A 15,704-nucleotide genomic window follows, 5' to 3' on the forward strand; every position below is an offset into this window, starting at 1 on the left:
TAAAACTATTATATTAAAACAGTGAGGGGTCTCAGGATGCTAAAGGTATTGCTCCAATAAGTGCCACTGTGACTATAAGATAATAGAGTAGAAGTTGATCTTGGTTGTGCCCTTTTTCCATTGGGAGGCCAAAAGCAGATGAGAGCCTCATTATGCCAGTGGAACCCAGTGAAATTTTAACTTGGATATGAGAGGGGAAACCGCTGCGACTTTCCCACTAGGCAGAAGCAGCTGGTCTGAAGACAGAAGAGGCCCTGCTGATGTCTACAAATTTCCTTTGTGGAGTCAGGAGCAGCAGTAGTGCTCCTCCAGGCCCACAAAGAAAGTTGCAGCCTCCTCTGTCCATGACACTTCACCCCCCTGCCCCCCCCCCTCTAATGAGACTGTCCTGAAACTCCCTTCCCACCACATACCTAGATGTTGGTGAATAGCTGCAGTGCATCCTCTTAATTTCTCGGTGAAAAGTGAGCTTTTACCATTTAAATAAGGTCGTGGAGTTTAAATAGCCCTTATCTGAAATTTGGGCAAGTGAGTGCATTGCCCACTTGACTTACTGTCCACCCAAAATCCAGTCCGGGTTAAAATTGACCTTAACTGTTTAACTTCTGTTATCCCTGATTCATTTATTTTCTGCCCTGCATCCTATTTCATATGAATATGACACATAGGGCTGGATTTTTAGCTCCCTCCGGGGCCGAAAATGGAGGTGGTCAACACGGAATTTTGCACCGCTGGCCTGCGTGCCGGTTCCCACTTCCATCCCACCCCCGGACCGTTTTACAGGAGGCAGGATGGGAGAGGTGGTCAATTGACCCAATTAAAGGCTTATTAATGCTTGTTACGGAGGCCAACTGAGATTTTTCAGTTGGCCTCCAGGTTCCTGGAGGTGTGAGGGACAGTTTAGCTGCCTGAAGGCAGCCTCCCAATGGCAGACCAGGGACCCAGCGCTCCAGGCAGGCGTAAAGGCCCTTGCAGCCTCCCTGGTGCAGCAGCAGCTGCAGTCTACCCTGTGGAGAGTCTCCCCTCCGCAATGCAGTCTACCCTGTGGAGAGTCTCCCCTCCGCAATGCTGGCCCGGCTGCAAAGGACATTTTTTATTTAAAATTTGGAGACAGGGCGCCTCCTTTTTGAAGCACCCTCTCTCTCACTTACCTGCCGTGGCATCCTGCTTCTGCTTTTAAGATGGAATGCCTGTGATTTGCTCTCCAGCTTCAAGAACCTGCCCAACATCCTTAAGTGGACGATGAGCCTGCCCTCTAGCAAGCAATTGGCTCCTCCGGGGAAAATCACAATGAGTGACTGTTTCCCACCAATTGCGGGCTTCTGACCCTAATTTGAGCCTGACGGTGGGGTTCAGAAGCTTGCAGGGAAAATCCTGCCCTATCTCTTTGAACTTGACTTCCCATGTACAATACAGAAATGCGCCTGTGCTATCACTCTGAAAGAGCTATCTATTTGTTCTCATTTCTCTGCCTTTCCCCATACCCATTTAAAATCTTATCTTTCAAATATTTATTTATTTCCTTTTAAAAGCTATATGGCACTGTTTCTAGTATGGTAATCCATATTGTAACAACCCTGTACAGAAAAACTATTCTTCTGACCTCTGCCTTTGCTCTTTTGGTGATGTTGTTAAATCTATGCCATCTAGTTTCTGACTTACCAATCAATGGAAATAGTTTTCTCTGTGATTGATTGCATAGGTTTTCTAACCCTTTAATTTTAACTCTCAACTGCTTCACCTATAGCAACCCTGGGCACTAAGGGAGAATTGTGACTTTGTGTGATAACGTATGTGTTCTCTTGTATTTGTTGTACAAGTTGAGTTTCAGCTTGGCAGACTGGACTGTGAAGTATCGAGAAAGTATGGATGAAATTATAATTTATTCAAAATCCATCCACTTCCACAGAGTTAAAATCGGACCTTATATGTATCCAAGTTCAGAGATGGTCACGAGGCTGTTGGGATGAGTTGAGGAAAAAGTTGTTGGAGGTGATAGGAAGATGGTATGTGCAAATTTATGGAGACCAAAAATCTGCAGCAGAATAAGTGCTGGGATGTGCTGACTTGGAACCTCTGCTGCTAACCCTGAAGAGGTTTGCATGGTCCCTTTATTTACGTAGCAATGGCAGGCGGCTGTGCAACTGTTGCTACATCTGGGGCATCTGCCTGCCAAAGATGCTCTATGTTGTGGTGCAGCTTACTGGTTCTGGGGGAAATGGGGGGAGGGGGTGAATATGGTGCCAGGTATCTCTAAGGAAAGAAGTTTGGTGTGCCCTCACTTTACCTTCGGGATCCCAGGATGGATTCTCAGTTAGGAACTGCATAAACTGATCAATAGTCTCCTACAGTTTGTTTCACCAAGCAACCAAGTGTTTCGTACATTACATCAGTGACTACACTTTCAAAAGTACTTCATTGGCTGTAAGGCACTTTGAGACGTCCGGTGATCATGGAAGTTGCTATATAAATGCAAGACTTTCTTTTCATATACAATGCCAATAATACAATGGTCCCTCTGAGAGAATGCCTGCCATTGGGAGTCCCTGGCACCGCTTCCTCCAATGCTGCTGGCCTTATAAGGGGCAGGTGTAAGCTTTTCCCCTTGCAAAGTCTGCGGAATCACTGATGTAAAACCAGGACCTTGAGTTAAGGTGCGAGAGCACTAGAAGAGCCACAGATTTTTGGGTCCATTATGTTTTTCTGTAATGTGGATTTTTAAAATCAGTTTGTTATATGATTAAATTTATTTTTAGGGGCGGATGAGAAAAGTTCATAGTGGTTGTATTTTGGAGAATTTTTTGATGCAGAGGAAATTGAACTTAAGGGGAAAGGTTTTGCATAAGGAGATTGTTGAATAATGAAAGTAGAAAACAACCAGACATGTAAATAGATGTAGTGCAAGACAACACAGGGAAGGTAAGGGGTACGCATTAAGAATTCATTGATGTAAGCATGTTTACCACTTATAGCCTGCTTCTCTTCACTGTTAAATGTTGGACTAGATTCCCATCAATGCTCAGGAGGTATCATGGCCCCTTTAACCCTCAGCCTTCAACTGCAAGTGTTCCTTCACTCAGAGGCAGCTTTGAATGACACCATGGTTAGAAATGCAGAATGCTTGAAACCTTTGCAGCCACTGGCAGTGCAGTGCCTACTTGAACATGGCCTTCAGGTTAGGTAGCAACATACAGGACAACTCACTTATGGCTTCCCTTGTGATGTGCTGCCTCCATAAGCACTGTTCTTGAGCCAAGTGGAGGTAGCAGAGCCTTGGTCTGTATGTTCTGGTGTGGAGTTTATTAATGGCAGTTGGTATAATGTGCTTCTTGTGATGCCTGACTCGCCTGATCTCAGGCTGTCACATTTAGATGCACCCACCGGACATAATTTTGGTGAGGACGTTGGCGGGGAGCGTCACTGGAAGTAATTAATGTCGGCAGATTGTTATGTCAATCAGTGGGTAACACTGACTTAACACCAGTGTTTCTGCTTGTGCTGCACTTGAAGGTGAGACATCAGCTACCAGATGCTGCATCATGGGTGGGTCAGCAAGTATGCTAATGGAGTTGGCCATGATTTCTATACTCGAAAGGATGGACTCCAAGCTCTGTGCAATGCCCTGTGAAAAGTTGGTGCCATGCTCCTCCATGCCCCTTGACATTGCACACAGGCTTTCTGGCAGGCCTGCAAATGCACCATGCATTTCATTCTGCATATCTATCAGCCTTTTTCTGTAGCCTGCCCCATCGAAGTGCTCATATGAGTACTCCGCATCGGAATATGTGTGCGACCTCGCCCCTGCCCTGGCTGCCCAGTGCTTCAGCCCATGCTGATCCTGCCTCTATGTTATCCTCTAAATCACTCGCAGTGTCAGTATCTGAGTTGCTGACCGTAAGTGTGAAATTGAGTGACATTACTTCTTCATGTCTATCTTCTTGCTCTTCCACCACTGACTGACCAAGTGGCAGTTCTTGGGTATCTGAAAGGAGAAAGGCACAAAGATAGGGTTGTGAGGTGGGGGGGAAATAAGAGGTGCATGCTTACACCATCTGCAGCTTGTAAATCAGAAGATATTGTCAGATAAGGGAGAACTGGGATTAGGTATGAGGATACCATCATATTCTATGGTTTCAGCCCGACATTGGCCATGGCCTCAGCAATGGGTGCACCATTGATGTCAAGCATGGGGTAAGGACATATTGTTGTACTTGTGCCCTGTTGGTTAAGTCCTGCTGCCTCTGGCTATGCACCACCTTGTTCTGCAAGAGAGAGGAAGGTATGTCAGTGAGTGTGGTGGCTATCATGATTGAATAGCTGGCAATGTGTGCAAGCTGTGTGATACGGGTGTTACAGCCATGTGGTGAAAGTGGGTGGTTCCCACTGTTCAACTCCCCACCTGACCGCAGCAAGTGTATTTTGTTATTAGGGTTTACCCACTTGGTATTTTATTTTTCAAATAAACAGACAGCGGCAGGTTTTCTTGTAGGTTTAAAAAACAAAAAAAAAGTTGTTTATTGATCAATACGCCTTATCCCGAAATTGTCGCAAACGTATCCTCTCATGCATTCGCTTGCGCATACATACACACACACACATACGCACACACAAAGAAGAGACAGCTAGGAAGGGAAAAAGGGGAAAGCAATTTTTTAATGGGGGGTGGGGGGGAGAAGAGATCGCGATAAACCTGTTGAATTTTCTTGGAAATCAAGTTCTCGATGGGTGCAGGCCTGAGATGATTGTAGATTTCTCTCTTGAATGAAAATTCAATTGAAGATGGTGGATCACTTCTAGTTCACTGCTATCTAGTGTAGATTCTACAGCAGGACACATTCCTTCTGGCTTGCTGTAAACAAGCTGCTGGATGTTGCTCTTTCTCTCTCTCTCTCTCTCTCTCTCTCTCTGGAGTCTCTCTCTATGCTGTCTTTTCTTTAAAATGGTAAAGTTGTGTTACTTCACACTTGGTGGGAGCCACTCTGGTCTCTTGCCCATGGTGATCGCACAATGGCTCAGGATGTGGCGCAATTCTGGAATGTTTTAGGATGGGTTCAACTGACACCTCATAGCTTTGAAAATTTGTCCATTGTCCTTATCAGACAGTTTTAATACACAAAGGCCAAGCTTTTTCCTTTGGCGGCCATTTTCAATGCACTGTTCACTTTGTAAAATAAAGGTTCATTTTTTTAAGACAAAGTTGTTTTTTATAACTCTTCAGAGTTTAGTCCATGATTGTTGTATCATCACACTTCTGATGTGCGTGACATGGGTGTGAGGATTGCAGCAGTGCTAAGTTTTTGAGAGTGAGGTGGAGCTATGAATGGTAGGTATGAGTCATGATTGTTAGAGATTGTTGATGGGTGAGTGTTGGCGGGTGGTGCATTTAGCAATGTATGACGCTAGTGTTGCAGTTGGTGGGATATGACATTTGAAGATACATTCACCGACCTGCACCACTTGGGTGAGGTCATTGAACTTTTGCAGCACTGCATCCAGGTCTACATTGCCCGCCAAGGCTATCTGGTCCCATTGCCTTCGTAATGTTTGTCTGGAAGGCCTCCTGGCCTGCTGTGGATAGATCACCACCTCCACCAAGGCATCCAGTGCAGCATTAGAGAAACTCAGAGCATGCTATCTCCCCTATGTGACATAATTCACTCTTCTTTCTCACAGTCTCTGCCACAAACATTTACAGCAGCTGCCCTAACCAGAATGCATCTCCCTTTTACGAGGTGCAGGCTGACTTTAAGTAGCGCAGGTTAGCTTTAATTAGTGCTAGCCTTGCATAAACCTGGGCCCCCTGCTGAGTCATGTAGTGACTCAACAGCGTGTTTAGCTCTGGCTGCAGGCAGCAACCATGCAAGTTAGTAGGCAACATGAAGTTGGTGTACTGCCTGCATTGGAAGCAATGGACCTGATTAATTGTGCATCGCGATCCCTGCACCCATTTTTGGGACCTATCGAATTTTGCTTCCTGTGTATCCGTCTGCATGGTTGAAGAGCCATGCTGTTTCTTGTCCTGCTCATAGACTCCACTGATCCCCTGTAGAGGGTGCTGAATGTGATCAGAAGCAAGTCTCTGCTCAAAACACTGTGAAAACTTTGTGGGCAGCTGTCAGCGCAGTGGACAGCGAGTGCCATTCCACCATCACTGACTGCAAAATCTTGGCCTTAGTTGCTAAGGGTATTAAATGGATATTCCATCTTGTGGAATCTAGACCATGTATGGCAGTAAATACTAAATTAATGAGGCTGGAAAGGGCTACATCTCAAGAACTGTTGCCTGTTACCTCACCTATAATCCTGACAAATTCATTTGGGACAGAGATCAATGAATGGCAAATTGTAAATTTGTAGAGTTTCCTTACTTATTCTTTTATTTACTTCAGTTATTGCCTTCCCACTTTGGTAAGCCAGAAATCAGCATGAATAGTGTAGAATAGATTGAGGGGTAGAAATTCATATGTGCTGTGCCTATTTCTTGGCTGTAAAATGGGCCCAATGATGACCAATTCAGCAGTGGGATGGCTCGAACCCAACCTGCACATATGAGCAGGCCACTGCTAAATTTGTCAGGTCCATTTTTCAAGAGTCCCTGGCAACGGTGGTGTAGTGGTAATGTCAATGGACTAGCAATCCAGAGGCCCTGGCTAATGCCCTAGGGACACGGATTCAAATCCCACAATGGGATTACTATCATCGATTGTCGTAAAAAACAATCTTGTTCACTAATGTCCTTTAGGGAAGGAAATCTGCTGTTCTTATCTGGTCTGACCTACATGTGACGCCAGACCCACAGCAATGTGGTTGACTCTTAACTGCCCTCTGAAATGGCCTAGCAAGCCACTCAGTTCAAGGGCAGTTGGGGATGGGCAACAAATGCTGGCCTAGCAGTGACAGCCACATCCCATGAAAGAATTTAAAAAGAACACTTCAAGTTGGTGTTAGTAGTCCTACATATGTAAGTTTAAGGATTCAAATTGGATTGAGGTAGAACGGGACCGTTCCTTAGAACAATACATTATGCAACCAAGCAGGGAACAGGCTATTTTAGACCTGGTAATGTGTAATGAGGCAAGATTAATTATTGATCTCATTGTAAAGGATCCTCTAGGGAAGAGTGATCAAAACATGATAGAATTTCACATTCAGTTTGAGGGTGAGAAACTTGGGTCTGAAACTAGTGTTTTAAACATCAATAAAGGCAACTACAAAGGTATGAAGACAGAGTTGGCTAAAGTAGGCTGGAAAAATAGGTTAAAAGGTAAGATGATAGATAAGCAGCAGCAGACATTTAAGGAGGTATTTCATAAATCTCAACAAAGATATATTCCATTGAGAAAGGAAGACACTACGAGAAGGATGAACGAACCATCCATGTCTGACTGTATAACTGAGGAAGTTAAGGATGGTATCAAATTGAAAGAAAAGACACACGATGCTGCGAAGATTAGTGGTAGGCCGGAAGATTGGGGAAATTTTAGAAGCCAGCCAAGGATGACTAAGAAAAGAGAGAAATTAGAACATGAGAGTAAACTAGCAAAAAATATAAAACAGATAAGTTCTATAAGTCTATAAAAAGGAAGGGAGTAGCTAAAGTAAATAAAAACAAGAAAAGCTGGAAACACTCAGCAGGTCTGGCAGCATCTGTGGAGAGAGAAACAGAGTTAACGTTTCAGGTCAGTGTCCCTTCTTCGGAACTGGGCAAATATTAGAAATGTAAAAGGTTATAAGCAAGTAAAGTGGGGGTGGGGTAAGAGATAACAAAGGAGAAGGTGTAGATAGGACAAGGTCACAGAATAGCTGACCAGAAGGTCATGGAGCAAAGATATGTTAATGGTGTGTTGAAAGACAAAGCTTTAGTACAGAAAGGGTGTTAACGGACTGAAAATTGAACAGCTGCTAGTACAAACATGCAAAAAACAGTGGGTAAGCAAACTAAGATGAAATAAAATAAACACAAAAAAGGAAAAAGAAAAAAAACAACTAAAAATCAAAGTAAAATGGGGGGCCCGTCATGCTCTGAAATTATTGAACTCACTGTTCAGTCCGGCAGGCTGTAGTGTGCCTAATCGGTAAATGAGATGCTGTTCCTTGAGCTTGCGTTGATGTTCACTGGAACACTGCAGCAATCCCAGGACAGAGATGTGAGCATGAGAGCAGGGGGGAGTGTTGAAATCGCAAGCAACCAGAAGCTCGGAGTCCTGCTTGCGGACTGAGCGGAGGTGTTCCGCAAAGCGGTCACCCAGTCTGCGTTTGGTCTCCCCAATGTAGAGGAGACTACATTGTGAGCAGCGAATACGGTATACTACATTGAAAGAAGTACAAGTAAATCGCTCCTTCACCTGAAAGGAGTGTTTGGGGCCTGGGATAGTGAGGAGAGAGGAGGTAAATGGGCAGGTATTACACCTCCTGCGATTGCAGGGGAAGGTGCTGTGAGAAGGGGATGAGATGGTGGGGGTAATGGAGGAGAGGACCAGGGTGTCCCGGAGGGAACGATCCCTTCGGAATGCTGACAGGGGAAGGGAGGGGAAGATGCATTTGGTAGTGATATCACGCTGGAGGTGGCGGAAATGGCGGAGGATGATCCTTTGGATATGGAGGCTAAAGTAAATGTTGGTCCCCTGGAGGATGAAACTGGGGCATTAATAATGGAAACAAGGAAATAGCAGAGACTTTGAAAAAGCATTTGGTATCTTTTTTCAAGGTAGAGGACACGAAAAGCATCCCAAGAATAGTAGAAAATCTGGGGGCAAAAGGGAGGGAGGAACCTAAAACAATCATTATTATTAGAGGAAAAAGTACTAGGAAAACTAATGGTACTAAAGGCTGACAAGTCCTCTGGACCTGATGGCCTGATTCCTAAGCTCTCAAAAGAACAGGCTGCAGAGATTGTGGATGCATTGGTTGTAATCTTCCAAAATTCCCTAGATTCTGGAAAGGTCCCAGCAGATTGGGGAAACCGCAAATATAACACCCCTACTTCAGAAAGGAGCGAGACAGAAAGCTGGAAACTAAAGGCCAGTTAGCCTAAGGTCTGTTATTGAGAAAATACTGGAATTGATTAGTATGGAGGTAGTAGCAAGACATTTAGAAAATCATATTACAATCAAGCAGAGTCAACATGGTTTTGTGAAAGGAAAATCGTATTTGACAAATTTATTAGAGCTCTTTGAGGATGTAACAAGTAGGGTGGATAAAGAGGAACCAGTAGATGTAGTGTACTTGGATTTCCAAAAGGCATTCGATAAGGTGCCACATTAAAGATTACTGCATGGTGTTGGGGGTAATATATTAGCATCGATAGAGGATTGGTTAACTGACAGGAAATAGAGAGTCAGGATAAATGGGTCATTTTCAGGTTGGCAAACTCTAACTAGTGGAGTGCCACAGGGATCAGTGCTGGGGCCTCAACTATTTATGATCTATATTAATGACTTGGATGAAGGGATGGAGTGTACTGTAGCCAGTTTTGCAGATGATACCAAGATAGGTCAGAAAGCAAGTTGTGAGGAGGACACAGTGTGTCTTAAAAGAGATATAGATAGGTTAGGCAAGTGGAGGAAAATATTGTAAGATGGGGTAAATTGTGGGAAATTGTGAGGTTATACACTTTGGCAGGAAGAATAGAAAAACAGAATATTATTCGTATGTTGAGAGATTACAGAATGCTGTGGTACAGAGGGATCTGGGTGTCCACATACATGAATCACAAAATGTTAGCATTGAGGTACAGCAATTAATTAGGAAGGCAAATGGAATGTTGGCCTTTATTGCAAGGGGATGAAGTATAAAAGTAGAGAAGTCTTGCTACAAATGTACAGGGCATTGGTGAGAACACACCTAGAGTACTGCGTCCAGTTTTGGTCTCTATTTAACGAGGGACATACTTGCATTGGAGGGTTCACTAGATTAATTCCTGGGATGAAGGGGTTGTCTTATGAGGAAGGTTGAGCAGGTTGGTACTATATTAATTGGAGTTTAGAAGAATGAGAGGTGATATTATTGAAACCAGAAAGATTCTTAGGGGCTTGACAGGGTAGATGCTGAGAAGATGTTTCTCCTTGTGGGGGAATCTAGGACTAGGGGGCACAGTTTCAGAATAAGGGCCCTCCCATTTAAGACAGAGATGAGGAGGAATTTCTTCTCTCAGAGGGTCATTAATCTTTGGAATTCTCTTCCCCAGAGGGCAGTGGAGGCTGGATCATTGAATATATTCAAGGCTGAGTTAGATGGATTTTTGATTGACAAGGAAGTCGAGGGTTATGGAGGGGCAGGCAGGAAAGTGGAGTTGAGGCCACAATCAGATCAGCCATGATCTTATTAAATGGTGGTGCAGGCTCGAGGGGCTGATTGACCTAGTCCTGCTCCTACGTCTTATGTTCTCAGGACTAAACAAGTGTTTTAGGTCCCCTTGCCACAATTGGTTGGCGATGAGCAAAGCAGAGGCAGCGGTGCTCTGCTTGGGGTTCTTCAGCAGTCCCTGCAGTTGCCAATGATACATAAGTTTATTTTGTTTTAAAAAAGTACCAAATTTGTTGCTGTGGAGCTAGGAGGAGCAAAGTGTTCCATAGACTCCACAGCACTTATGCTCACTTCCCCATCATTGCCTCTGCAGATCCCCCTCCCAGGACTTCATTTTTGGGCTGCTGCCAGTGAGGCAAGCAGCCTGACATTCATCTTTCAAAAAGGGGTAAGCTGCCTGTGGAGTTATGTCAGGTGGTGGAAACTCATCCAAATATCGATAATGAGGCTTGAGGACCAACTTTTGACTGGCAACAGGCCTCCTATTTGGGATATGTGCTGTTGGTGTGCTGCTAGTTCACACCCAAAACAGGCTAAACTGATTTCTACCCTCAAATAAAGTCATAGTCATAGAGAGATACAGCACTGAAACAGGCCCTTTGGCCCACCGAGTCTGTGCTTACCAACAACCACCCATTTATACTAAGCCTACATTAATGCCATATTCGCTACCACATCACCACACTAGGGGCAATTTACAATGGCCAATTTACCTATCAACCAGCAGGTCTTTGGCTGTGGGAGGAAACCAGATCACCCAGCAGAAACCCACGCAGTCACAGGGAGAACTTGCAAACTCTGCACAGGCAGTACCCAGAACTGAATCCGGGTAACTGGAGCTGTGAGGCAGCAGTGCTAGCCACTGTGCCACCCCCAAATCTTTGTGTTGCATTTGTCAACTGAACTAAAGAAGCAGCAGACTGGGGCTTTCTTAGTTGCTGTCCGAGCTAAAGAGAGTATTTGTGGATATATGTGGAAACGATAGTGGAAAAAATAAATTGGATTGTGGCAGGTGCAATTCAAATTTACCATAAACCAATACAATAATATGGATAGAAGACACCGTTTTATTTGCTTAGAAAACTTTAGTATTCACTCCAGAAATCATTCTTAGTTTTCAGGTTAAGTATGTTTAAGTTATTATATAAGGTGGCCAATGTCCACAATGCTTTTTCTAATAAATCCGTTTGTATGTTCAGTTCAAATGGAAAGTAATTCATTACTGATTGAAATAAAATGAACTGCTCAAATTTTTCTTACACTTAACGCTCAGATTTTTATTACACTTACTCAATGCCAGTAAATTAATATAAACTTTGTTTGTCTGACAGAGATTTCCAACTGAGGATCACCTCATGATTCATAGCCATAAACATGAAATGACTTTGAAGTTTCCAGCAATAAAAACAGATAATATTTTATCAGGTAAGAGCACAATACCCAATAATAACATTTACAGAAGGCTAAAGAGAAAAAAAACTGTTTCTCTCCTATGTGTGTAAAAGAGTGTATTAGAGTCTTTACAAAATGCACTGTGTTATAAAACATTTAATTAATTAAAAATATATAAATGATACTTTGTGTAGAAAAAATAACAGAGATAAAAATCCTCTGTGTAATGCCAAAAAGTAATTTCGACTGACATTTATGGGCTACGCAATCACTAATAGGTCCAAATTGGTTATGCCTTGTTTTAAGTACACTGGCAACACTGTGCAGTTGTGTCCCTCAACCAGCAGGTCTCAAGGATTGATCAGAATTGCGCTTGGAGCCTCATTGCTCAATTGGCTAGACGGCTAGTGTAAAATGCAGAAAGATACCAACAGCGCAGGTTCAATCCCTGTACCATATGCGGTAGTTCATGGAGGCCTGCCTCCTTGCCTTGCCCTATGCTTGAGGAGTGGTGACCCTCAAGCTATATATCACCAACTGTCTCTCTCTCTCTCTAATGGGGAGAGATGCCTCTGGTCCTTTGGGACTACGGCTAGAGCAATAGTATAAACAACCAGCAACAACATTTCTCAGTTGGAGTAGGAGCTTTAACAGATCTTTTAAAATCATATTTTCTAGTTAGACACTAATAGAGTTATTCTAATAAAAGTTACCCCCTTTCCCCTGAACTTCCTTTTCAATTTAAACACACACAATGGGGAAGCAGCAACTATTATTATTGTGGAAGATTGATTTCCTTTTGTGGCCAAACACTTTTTCCTCCAGAAGCTTCCTTTAAAGTCCAAATGTTGAAGTACTTCTCCCACACTCCTTGACAGGATACAAGCAAAAGCTTATTATCTGAGAGGAAATTCTTTTTTCGTCTCTGGTCTCCAACTCCCTCTCTCTCCCTCCATCATAACTTTTTTTTTTGTCGATTTCTGCTTAATCGTTTCTACAGTCAATACTAACTCCTCGGAACTTTCCTCAGCCCTGTGTAACCCTTCACCTGACCCTGTAACCACCCCATCCCACTAACTTTTGTACTGACAACTCATGGAAATTTTGGCTTTGAATAAACTTCATCTTGGGGGTAAAAATTCCTCTCTATGTTGTTATCTGTAGAAACTTTGTAAATTATTCCTGAAGTTTGTATTTCTATTGAAATCATAAATGTATTAAATTTGAATTTATAATTTAGCATTTATGATATCGTTACACCACGTGAAAAGAGAAAACCGTCATTGCTCATTAAGACTTGGAATGGCAACTGAACTGTTTTAACACCTCACTCCTCAACTCCCTCAGTTTTTTGTTCCTTCTACAATCTACTGACTTTCAAAACCCATGCTTGTATTATTTAGTCACTTCTTCTTGATTTATGCTGTCTCTTTTTGATCTTGGCGGTGTCCTGTACTCTCTACCTTGGCCCTGCCACTTGGTTTCTAAATTAAAAAAAACGTCAGTCATCACAGTGAGTCATGAGATTTCCTCCTTTTATTGTTTCTCATTAAGTATCCTCTATGATAATGATTAGTCTAATCTTATGTCTCAGTTATTTAATACTACAGTGCCTCACCCTTTGATGTTTCATTTTTAATGAACTATTCCTCATTTGGAAAGTATTTTGCCCTCGGTTTTAGATTGAAACATGCATACTATGCACCAATCTCAGATTGAAAGGTGGGTAGGCAGCCTTCTCCTAGACTTTGTCAATGCTGTCGTAAAATAGACATTAGAAGATATATGACAAGAATGTGTTTCCCCCGATTTTTGTTTTTTTTAAAAAAAAGGAATACAACCATTGCACTCTCCTCCACTTGACACTGTGACTAAGATTGGGAATTTACCTTGTTTGGAGATGCAGATTAATCTGCTTTTCAAATTCTTTCTTCCCATAGCCACTGGAGTAAGACTTAATGGGATAAATTTTAGTTGGGGTTGAGTCAAAAGTTAAAATTTCATAAACCTCAATCCCAACCCCAACCTACCTCCAATCCACCTTCTTCTGGTTTTACTGGAGGGGAGACAAGGGGTGGCCAGCCAATCTGCTCCCACGAGGTGAGTTGGCAATTTAAATATTTTAATGAGGCTGGCACCTCTGATGTAATCTGTTTTACAGGTTTAACTGTGGCTTGCTGGCTTTCCCAGGCCTCAGGAAACTTGGCAGCTGAAGGGAGGTGAGGACAGCTTCACCGAATATGTAAGTACCTATATATCTCAGCTTGTGGGCCAGGAGGAGCAGGAGTGTTTCTCCCTGGCCCCTTGAGTCTCCCCTTACAAAGACCTTGGGATTGGGGAATCAGACCATCTCCCTCAGATTGAACATCCTCCCCCACCTCCCCAACCGCCTTAGGGTCATGGATCAAACTTACCTGGTCCTGCAGCCTACTCCGGAGGTCCTCACCATATGACTGGATGCTAAGCCTGCCAATCAGGCTGACTTCTGGCAGAGAACCTGCCAAGAACGAAAGGCACATGGGGCAGATCTGGAGTTTCTGTGTAACAGTCTGCCCCCTGAGCCTGCGTAACCTGCCCCTGTTAATATTCAGGCCTATTGTCCTTTGGAAACTGTATCAAACTCTAGTCAATGTGAAATAACAAGTGTGGGAATGTACTGCTAGCTACTGACCCAATTGTTTTCTATGGGACATGTGCCATGGATATGTTAATTGCAATAATTAATTTGATCAGCAGTTGTACAGAAGTGTTCAACAAAGTAGTTTATTTAACAGGAAAATACTTCTACTTCACCTTCCCTCATTGTTAAGGAAAGCCTGTACAGATGGGTTGGCATTGCCTAGATTGGAGAGGCTATCATGTCCTAGTGGAAAGAGTAAATAGGAGCAGTGGGAAAAAAATTAAACTAGATAGGCATGTGAGAGGAGAAAGTCCAAACTGTGAGCTGAAGTTTTAGACCTCCTGGTTAGCATTAATTGTATGGTAGCAACACGAAATGGAGTGTTCAAACTTAATGCCTCTTTGCTGCTGTTGTGATGACTGCCGCTGTTTTGCTGGGGTCCTCTGAGCTCGTGGCCTGAGTGACCACCTGAACAGAGTGCGAAGATTACAAGATTTAACCAATAGGACTCCAATGCCACTTTGGGGCTGAGAGTGCACTGCATGCATCAGCTGGTGGCTGGGCAGAAGAGGATCGAAAGGTAAATACCTCTTTATTTTTTAAGGGACCAGGAAGAGCTTGTGTGCTCCTCCCAGCTCCACAAACCCAGTCTGGGCCACTGCTGCTCCACCTGCCCACTCTGCTGATTGGGTATCCTCTCTCCCAGGATCCTGCTTTCTCTGGCTTGAAAGTACAGATAAAGGGAACATTATCTGATTGGCAGATGCAACAAATGGTGTTTCCAGGGCTTATGCTTCGGTTGTACAGAGCTTTGCTCAGACGTCATGAGGAGTACTGTGTTCAGTATTAGGCGCCGCCCCTCAGAAAGGATATATTGGCTTTGGAGGGAGTTCAGTGCAAATTGACCAGAATGATACCAGGATTTCAAGGATAAAATTGTTTTGTGTTCCATGAAGTTTAAGATGGTAGATGGTCTAATCAAGGTGTTTTAAATGATAAAGTAATTCGATATGGTAGGTTCATGCAGAAATCAGTACAAGGGCACATAATCTTAAAAGTAGAACAAGGCCAGTTAGGAGTGAAATAATGAAGCATGTTTCATAGAGTGGAACCTGGAACTCTCTTTTCTAAAAGGCTATTGATGCTGGGTTAATTGAAATTTCCATGATTTAGACAGTCTGTTAGATCAGCACTTTTGTTACAGTCTGTGACATTGTAACCTGGCTGATTATACTTTTTAATTTCAAATGATGTTTGCGGTGAGCTAATAGACAATGAACAGGAAATAAACATCCAACTCTGAACCTGGTTGAGCTTAGCACACTACCTAGCCTGCCAAGTCTACCACTCACGGTACCATACAAGAGTCAGAAATGGCATGGAATGG

The 15,704-nt window shown here is 43.3% G+C and overlaps 1 protein-coding gene across 3 annotated transcripts in view; it reads left to right on the forward strand.

Moving 5' to 3' along the window:
* The window catches only part of creb5b (cAMP responsive element binding protein 5b), a 559,467-nt gene that overhangs the window by 64,030 nt on the left and 479,733 nt on the right, over window positions 1–15,704 (forward strand). For 2 of the 3 annotated variants that reach the window (XM_068059425.1, XM_068059416.1), the window contains exon 3: window positions 11,637–11,730. In XM_068059425.1, the coding sequence (XP_067915526.1) occupies window positions 11,637–11,730 (94 nt within the window). Of the gene's footprint in view, window positions 1–1,953; window positions 2,007–11,636; window positions 11,731–15,704 lie in introns of those variants that run through there. The other variant, XM_068059435.1, reaches the window with a different exon arrangement.

Source organism: Heterodontus francisci, chromosome 2, assembly GCF_036365525.1.
Source record: "Heterodontus francisci isolate sHetFra1 chromosome 2, sHetFra1.hap1, whole genome shotgun sequence".
Lineage (NCBI taxonomy): Eukaryota > Metazoa > Chordata > Chondrichthyes > Heterodontiformes > Heterodontidae > Heterodontus > Heterodontus francisci.